General features: G+C 35.5%; 1 protein-coding gene across 1 annotated transcript; it reads left to right on the top strand.

Moving 5' to 3' along the window:
- Positions 1–213: 213 nt before the first annotated feature.
- LOC148948978 (uncharacterized) lies at positions 214–4531 on the top strand. Its single transcript, XM_089095075.1, has 3 exons — positions 214–338; positions 2668–2886; positions 4325–4531. Exons 1-3 carry the CDS (start codon positions 219–221, stop codon positions 4529–4531), a joined length of 546 nt encoding a protein of 181 aa, XP_088951201.1. The 5' UTR covers positions 214–218.
- The last annotated feature ends 5212 nt before the right edge of the window (positions 4532–9743 follow it).

Below are 9743 nucleotides of genomic sequence, written 5' to 3'. Positions count from 1 at the left end.
TATCATACATATCATACATACATATAAAGCTTGTATTTATCCTTGCGAAATTCTGTTTTTGGAGGAAACCAAACTAAATGAAATAAATTTTGGTCAGTTTTTGTTGTGTTGTTTGTCTATATAGCAAATTTTGTTAATGGATATTTAATTACGATTATCCGATATTGCTTCAAGCTTTAATGAGACTAATCAAGGTACTTTTCTTTCAGGCATTAACTATGATTGGGAGGGCTGATGTTTTGTGTGAATATCCTAAGTTGTCTGATCAAGTATCAAGAGTACTTGTTGAACAAGGAGCTGATGAAATGATTAATATTTTCTTTCAGTGTGTTCTTACAGTAAGTATTCTGTTTCCATCTCTCTCTTTCAGTTTTTTTCCTTTTCCCTCCCCCTCTCTCTTTTTCATTTTTTCTCCTTTTCCCTCCCCTCTCTTTTTCAAATTTTCTACTTTTCCCTTCCCCTCTATCTTTTAGTTTTTCTCCTTTTCCCTCCCCCTCTATCTTTCAATTTTTCTCCTTTTCCCTCCCCCTTCTCTCTTTTTAACAGTCGCTCGTTCATTTTTTAAGCTTTATTTATAATGTTTGCATTAATAATATTAGAATCATCTTTCCAAATTTGATTATATAGGGGGGGCGTTAGAAATTTATTTGAGTGGATAGAAAGTTATCTTGTATTATTATAGCAAATATTTGGGATATTGGCAAAAAAAATTTCAAATATTTTGGCGAAAAAAAACTCTTTAAGCTTGGGCAGAAACTCCTTGTTTTTTTTGCAAATTATTGCTCCTTTGCAAATTTCGTCACTGATAAAACGTAATAAAACATCTTTGATGATATTGTAGAATTTACACTTTTTGTGAAGAAATGGATGAAAAATACTGCACTAAGGTTTAAGGAACAATATAACAATATATTTTGTTATATATTATAAAATACGCTATACATATGTTTAATCATATTGCAAAGTTATAAGGAAACTAAATGTTTTCACAATTATTAAAGTTACGAAACGGTTGTATAAAAACGTATTTCTGTCATGTGTCCTTCCACATGTAACAGTCTCTTTAAGACGTTTTCTTAAAACATATCAGTTTTTTTCTCTAAGAGGATTTTTAACAGATACAGCCCTTTAAAGAAGGATGAATAAACACGACTTAACTTGTAGTATTTAGGGCATATCAGGTATATAGGTGGTGCAGAGATCGATAGTGGGCATATCAGGTATATAGGTCGTGCAGAAATCGATAGTGGGCATATCAGGGCATATCAGGTATATAGGTGGTACAGGGATCGATAGTGGGCATATCAGGGATATCAGGTATATAGGTGGTGCAGAGATCGATATTTTAGTAGGAAAAGGAAAAATATAGGACGCATTCATTGAAGTCCTCTGGAGAAGGAAGGCGATCAGCCTAAAAACTAACATGAACTTTTAGACAACTATCCAATATACCCTGCTGTACGCCTTTGAACCTGCTCCTAAAGAGTGGAGAAACTCGGTCCCTAGAAGCTTTCGACATGAGTCGTAATCTATGTGGCGGCCGATGGTTTCGCACATCAAACACTGAAGGTGCTGTGCCTGAGAAAACCCCCTCCCAGTATAATGTCAGAAATAATCTCTGGCAGACCATCAAGAATGACCCATATTCTTAAGCTTGTCTTCAACTGACACTAGTGTTGTTGGAATAGGAGAGTTGCCGCTGGCTGATCTTGTTGGATGACGTCAGTTTTCCTCGACGTCAGTAAGTATAATCGGCCCTGAGTTATAAGCGACTGGAATAAGTCGTAAAAAAGAGGCTATTTTAAGACCGCTCTTTAAGGCTGCTCTTTTTTAAGGCTCTTAAAATCAAGTATTCAAAGATGAAATGTGTTCCTAATATTTTATAATATTTATTATATTTAAATAATATATTATATGTAATATTATATATAATATATGTATTATATTTTTATATATATTATATTTAAATAATATTATATAATAGTTATAATATTTAAAGACCAGTAAATCATTCTGAGGTCCCTTTCTAATTAAAAGGAGGATAAATTTCCAATAAAGACTCAGAATAGATTGCCCCACAAGCGTAAATAGACACTAATTTGTTTTCAAATACTGTCTACTGCTTTGTATCCTTTGACAGATTAATTTTACTTGTAGTTTAATTCGGTACCATGGTGCGCAGGGTGCCAATTCATGAAGATATAAGGGAGAGGGGGGAGGATTTTTTTCATGAAGATGCAAAAAAGTATATTTCGATATATAGGGGAGGGGGGAATTTGATTTTTTCAGCTTTTGGCTTTTAATATGGTACTGTAGTACATGAGTGCCAATTAGTGGAGGTATAGGGGAATGGGGGCAGAGTAAGATTTTTTATGAGCATGCGAAAAGGCTACTTCTCAAAATATGGGCAGAGGGGGGATTTTGGTATTTTGATTTTCTTAATAAAAAAGCCTAAAAAAGGTAATTTTCAAAATATGGGAGAGGGAAAAGCCCCTCCTGGAATTGGTGTCAATGGTGTGTAATTTTGATTTTATCCACAACTGTGACTACTATTTGGGTCAGGTATAACGCTATCTATGGTAACCTATATCGAAAAATAATTGTGTGGGTATCTCTTTCTTATTTACATCCGGTCCTTGGTTGTGCCTTAAACTGTCTAATTTCTAGGTTGGATTTGATGAGACGATAAATGCTGACTATCCGAGGTTATCGATGGCAATATGCCAAGCTGCTGCTTACACTTTCTTGTCAACCCAGAATTATCTGGAGAGTGAACAAAAGGGGCTGTTTGAATTTTCTTCTCGCCAGCAAGACACACTCTCATCATTTGCTAGATGTCTCTTGTGTTTTCCTCATGCTTTAAATGAAGATAAGCCACAGGCAAAGGTAAAAATAATATCCTGCAAAATTATACATAAAAGTAATGTGTAAAATAAAAATAATATATAGGAAATAATAAAAAAATAATACTAGCAATTTTCTTTTCCTTTGATGACCAATATTTTTAAATGCCGAAACATCCTCGTTTGCTAGATGTCTCTATGGTGTTCCTCGTGCTTTAGAGGAATGTCAGCTACAAGTAGGGCAAGTAAGGGCAAGGGAAGCTATTCATGTGTGTCAATGTTATTGGTAGCTAGTATAGCTTCTCTCTTCTTATTGCCAATGTAAGCTGCTTAGATTTTTTAAAATACCACTGACAGTGAAAACGAAACCTGATTTTTTTTAATTGGCCAAATGCCAACGCTCAATTGCAAGTAGACTTTTCTAAAAAGGTTATTTCAAAATTATGAAGTTTTAGGTCAGTCGTCTACCAGATTTTTTTTTATCACTGTTGCCACATTGACTACACCTAAGAAAACTACATGACTACCACAACTACACCTTTTAAAGAACAGTTGCATATGCTTAAGCTGTTTGATACCATATGTTTTTAGCTTGTTATTTGCTAATTTTTTGCCAGGGTATTTTTATAATTCGGTGCTTGCCACTACCAGAAACTGCATAAATTTCCAGTTTTTGTGGCCTGTGATCTTAAAAATAATTTTCTAAGCCATATTGGCTATAGCCAGAAACTGCATAATTCTTGGCCACATATAAACCGCATTGGCCTGCCATAACATAAAGAAAGAAAACAATCAAAAATGGGGTTTTTAAAGGCCAAACGAAAATACTAAAGACACACACAAACCTTGAACACCCTTCCCAATCACATAATCCAACACGTCAACAACCCATTAGGTCTCAAAGGGTGTCTGCAAGGAGTGTAATTGTCAAAATCACAAATCAGGTGACTCCCAACTTCTCCAACTTCTTTAATTGCTGCATCGTCTGTTTGAGTGAATGAATTTTTCATTTAATTCTCTGTTATTCGTTAGTATTTTTCGATGGGAATTTAGAGTTTTTGGGATTTTGTGCAAATCGTAGATATTGGCGAATGACTCACTTTATAGTTGTTTGGTATTTGATTTTAATTCTTATAATTTTGGCTTTTATTGAATTTTATTTATCTTTTAAATTTTTTATTTCATTGGTTTTGTTGTTTGTTCGTGCTGAAGAAGAGAGGCAGTTGTTCCCTCGAAATATTCGCTTTTTGTGTTTCTTCAGTATTGTCGTTTGGCCTTTAAAAACCCCATTTTTGATTGAATCTTTCTTTGTGGCATAATTAAATGTGAAATTGTGAAGTCATTTTCTTTAGAAGTTGAATTCTCCCTAGTTGCTTATTTTACAAGAAGTATTTGGTTGTGTAAGTTTCCTCTTAATCGGTTCAAACAATCATTTGTAATTTTCACTGGCCTTGGTACATCAACAATTTTTATTTTTACAGATGTTAGAGGATCATTTTTATGGTGCATTGGAAACCCTGTTCCAAGCAGAGAAGTCAAAGGCCTCACCAATTGATACAGTTGATCCCTTTTCTATCCTTATCACCTTATTGGTCTGTTCGTCTGTCTTTTCTGACAGTGGGAGAGTTAGACAAAGAATATTAACTGTGATGGTGAATATTTTCCTGATTTTGGATAGGCTAAATTAGGTTAATTATATAGCTAATTGATTATCTACCTAAATTAAGTGGACAGGTTAATTTTGCTCGATATTCCTAAAAGAAGTAAAATATAGCCAGAAAGAGGAGCCGACCTTATACCAGGCAGAGAAGCCAGGTGCTTCACCTATAGATGCATTTGATCTCTTTTCTATCCTTGTCACCTTATTGGTCTGTTCGTCTGTCTTTTCTGACAGTGGAATAGTTAGACAAAGATTATTAACTGTGATGGTGAATGTGTTTCCCTATTTTGGATAGGTTGAAATAGGCTAAATATGTAAATAAGTGATTATCTGCTTAATTAAGACGGGTGGATTAATTTTTTCCAATAATCCTAAAAGAAGGAAAACATAGTCAGAGAGAAAAAAAACCCAACCTTAATCCTGGCAGAGAAATCAAGTGCTTAACCAATTGGTGCAGTTCGTCTCTTTTCTGTCCTTGCTACCTTATTGGTCTGAATAAGGAAGAGTTAAAGTGGAAGAGTTAGACAGAAGATATTAACTATGATGGTGAACATTTTCCCCTTTTTTGGATAGGCTAGTTAGGCTAAAACTGACTAATTATATAAGTGATTATTAAGCCTATATTAAGATAGGCGATTAGATGTTCTCAGTTTTTCTGAAAGAAGGAAAACATAGGCAGAAAAAGAAAGCGACCTTATTCCAGACAGACAAATCAGATTCTTCGTCATTTGATGCAGTTGATTTCTTTTCTGTGCTTGTCGCCCTGTTGATCTGATTCTTTGCTGTTTCTGACAGTGGAGGGTTAGACAGGGAGATTGAACTGTGATACTCTGATTTGTGAACTGTGACTTTTTCCTCTTTTTGGATAGGCTGGTGGGTTGATTATTTTAATGTTTCTGAAAAAGAAACAGAAATAAATTTAGATGTAAAAAGAAAAAAGATTGGAGATAATTTTAAACCAAACTTTTATTTCTGATTCTTATTCTATTATTGATCTTATTCTTATTCTGATTTTTATTCTAATTCTTGTACATCGCCAGTGTTTAATTAAGCTAGTCAATGTTCTTGATATTGTTTTTAATAATAAAAAAAAAAAACTCCTGTAAATAAGTTTTTTAAAGAAAAGTAAAGGTCATTTTAAACTTAAGCTCAGCAGATACAAATACCTGTTAAAACTCAAACTAATTATTTTTCAAACTAATTAACTAAATATTATTAAAGAATAAACGAAACCCAAAACGAACAGAAATTAAATAAACAATCATAGCATAAAACATACAACAAGTAATAATATAAATGAATGAATAGATCTTAAAGCGAGTAATGCTTAGATTGAATATGAAAATCAAGCTTAAAATGAAGAAAAGTATTTCGCTATTTAAGTATAAATGAAACTTAAAACGAACAGAAATTAAATAAACAATCAATGCAAACAAACATGCAATAGATATTAATGTAAATGAATAAATAACTGTTAAAACGAGTGAAACTTAAATTGGATATGCAAATCAAGCTTGAAACGAACAAAATCACTACAAGCAAGAGTTTGGGTATCGCCTCTTTCTCTCACTGTAAAAGTCTAAAACCTACTGCGTCATTGGCGCTTTAATAAAAACCGATTTTATTACAAATATTTTCTTTTGTACTTAAAATTGAAAATAAACAATAAAATTATAGTAAAATTTTGAACTGATGAGCTTTGAGCAATTAATGTCATTATGCATCAAATATTCAATTTCATTTATTAGTTCTTCCTAAAGTTTTTCAAGACGAACATAGTTTCACTACAAACAAGAGTTTGGATACTGCCCCCTTTTTTAACTGTGAATAAAAACCAAAAGCCTACTGCGTCATTGGTGCTTAACTGAAAACAAATTATATTACAAATATTTTCTTTTCCGGTTCTTACAGCATTGAAAATAAAAATGAAATTACATTGAAATAAATTCTTGAACTGATGGATCTTTCAACAATTATTATCATTATACATCAAATATTCAATTTGATGTTGTTAATAGTTTCCAAGACTGTACAAGACACATATAGTTTTCAATAAATCGCCAATGACGCAGTGGGTTTTAGACTATTACAATGAGAGAAGGAGGTGACACCGAAGCTCTTGTTTGTAGTGATTTTTGTTAGTTTCAAACTTGATCTGCATATTCAATTTAAGTTTCACTCGTTTTAAGATTTATTTATTAATTTACATGATTTTCATATTCATTCTAAGCATTACTCGCTGTAAGATCTATTTATTCATTTATAATATTACTTGTTGTATGTTTTAGCTATGATTGTTTATCTAATATCTGTTCGTTTTGGGTTTCATTTATTCCTTAATAATATTTTCTGGTCGTTTTGAGTTTTAATTTTTGCAGGTATTTGTATTTTCTGAGCTTAAGTTAAATTGCCTTTACTTTTCTTTGAAAATCTTATTATTCGGAAAGTTTTTTACATTAATTTTGCTCGTTTTTTATTGCAAAAAGTTCCAAGTTTCTTTATTTCAAAATCAAACTTTTAAGAAAATAAATCAAATGTTCATCAAAGTATCAAAACTGGTATCAAAGTAACAAAATCAAAATGATAAAATGGGTTCGTGCCAACCTCGGAGTTTTTATTATCTGATGTTTTAACTATTTTTAACAAAATGGCTATCTCAAAGTTTTCATCGGATGGGTTTGGGGAAAAAAGGGCGTGGGGGGGGGGACTAAGTGCCCTTCGGTCTCTTTTAACTCTGTAAAAGTGAACTAGAACTTTCTGTTTTCAATCAAATGAGCCATCTCTGAAGTTTATACGAGCATCCCTTCTATAAGAACCATATATAACCCCAGAGTATAACTTACAACGCCTGTCCTGGTGGATTGTGTCGACCCTGGTGTTTTAATATCAGATGTTTCAACTATTTTCAACAAAATCGTCACCTCAATTTTTTATCGGATGGGCTAATGCATCCAATAAATCCAAAGGCGTGGAGGGCGGAAAGGCCTAGTTGCCCTCCGATCTTTTTTTACTCTGAGAATATGAACTAGAACTTTTAATATCCATTCAATTGACCCCTCTCTGAAGTTTATACGAGCATCCCTGTCATAACAACCATATACGGTCCCAGGATATAGCTTACAGCGCCTTCCCCCAGGCCCTGGGGGGCTGTGTCGACAAAAAATGGGCTATCTCAAAAATCTTATCGGATGGGTTTGGGGATAAAAGGGAGTGGGGGGGGATTCGGGCCCTCTGATCTCTTTTGACTTTTAAAAATTGAAATAGAACTTTCAATTTCTATTTAAATCAGCCCTCTCTGAAGTTTATCGTGCATCCCTTCCATAAGAACCATATGTGCCACCAGGGCATAAGTTGCAACGCCTGCCCCCAGGCCCCGGGTGGTTGTGTCGACACCGGAGTTTTTTTCCATCTGACCTTTGAACTACTTTTGACAAAATTGCTTACCCTAAATTTTTATCGGATGCATTTGGGAAAAAAGGGGCGGGGGGGGGGGATAGTTGCCCTCTTATATCTCTTGACTCTTAAAAACTGAACTAGAACTTTCAATTTCCAATCAAATGAATCTGAAGTTTATACGAGCATACCTTCCACAACAGCTGTATATACCCTCCAGGCATAACTTACAACGCTTACCCCGGGCCTTGAAGGATTGTGTTGACCCCGGAGTTTTCGTTATATGATCTTTGAACCATTTTGAAAAAAATGGCTCTCTCAAAGGCCTTATCGGATGGGTTCGAGGAAAATAGAACGTGGAGAGGGGGGGGTGGTTAGTTGCCCTCCGATCTTTTTTGACTCTTAAAAAATAAACGAGAACTTTCAATTTCCAATTATATGAGCCCTCTCAGAAGTTTATGCGAGAATCCCTTCCATAAGAACTATATATGCCTCCAGAGCATTGCTTACAACGCCTGCCTCCGGGCCCTTGGGGGTTGTGTCGACCCCTGAGTTTTCAGTATGTGATCTTTGAACTATTTTTTAAAAAATAACTCTCAAAGTTCTTATCGGATGGGTTTGAGAAAAAAAGGGCATGGAGGGGGGGGGTTAGTTGCCCTCCGATATCTTCCGACTCTTCTTAAGGGAACTAGAGCTTTCAATTTCCAATAAATGAGCCCTCTCCGAAGTTTATACGAGCATACGCGTGCCCCCGGCCCTGGGGGGCTGCGTCGACACAGGAGTTTTTCTTATCTGACCTTTAAATTATTTTTAACGAAATGGCCATACGTAAAGGAGTTTTTGTTATATAATCTTTGAACTATTTTTAACAAAATGGCTTTATTAAATGTATTTGGGGCAAAAGGGCTTGGGGGGAGGCTAGTTGCCCTCTTATCACTTTTGACTCTTATAAAGGGCACTAGAACTCTTGATTTCCAATCGAATGAGCCCCCTTTGAAGTTTGTGTGACGACACCTATATGAAGTGCCTCTGGGAAAAAAAATGGAGTGTGGGGGAGAATAGCTGCCCTCCGATCACTTTTGGCTCCTAAAAAGTGAATTACAACTTTTAATTTCCAATCAAATGAACCCTCTATGAATTTTATACGACTAGGCTGTACCGGAGGTGTTCGGAGGTGGTTTTATCCCAATTTTTTTTTTTTTTTTTTTGGGGGGGGGGGGGTACACAAAAAACCTCAAAAAACGCATACAAATTTTTTTTTTCCATTTTGTTGCGTTTTTACGAGTCAGAAAAACATTTCGGGGGGGGGGGGTTCAAACCGGGTATCTCCCCTGGATACGGCCCTGGGCCCTGGGATGCTCGTATAATAAACGAGCATCCCATCCATAACAACCATATATGCCCCTAGGGCATAACTTACAACGCCTACCCACAGGGCCGGGGGGGCTGTGTCGACACCGGATCTTTTACTCATTCAAGTGACCTCTCTCTGAAGTTTATACGAGCATCCCTGTCATAACAACCATATACGGCCCCAGGATATAGCTAACAGTGCCTTCCCACCGGGCCCTGGGGGGTTGTGTCGACACCGGAGTTTTTGTTATCTGACCTTTGAACTATTTTAAAAAAAATGGCTATCTCAAAAATCGTATCGGATGGGTTTGGGGAAAAGGGGTCGTGGAGGCGAAGGGCTAGGGGCCGCTCCATGTCTTTTGACTCTTAAAAATTGAAATAGAACTTTCAATTTCCATTCAAATGAGCGTTCTCCGAATTTTATACAAGTATCCCTTCCATAAAAGCCATATATACCCATAGGGCATAACTTGCAACGCCTGCCCCCAGGCTCC

The sequence above is a fragment of the Artemia sp. Qi Xiang Cuo genome, chromosome 9, assembly GCF_049724085.1.
Source record: "Artemia sp. Qi Xiang Cuo chromosome 9, ASM4972408v1, whole genome shotgun sequence".
Taxonomy (NCBI): domain Eukaryota; kingdom Metazoa; phylum Arthropoda; class Branchiopoda; order Anostraca; family Artemiidae; genus Artemia; species Artemia sp. Qi Xiang Cuo.
This window is presented reverse-complemented; position numbering and strand designations above follow the sequence as displayed.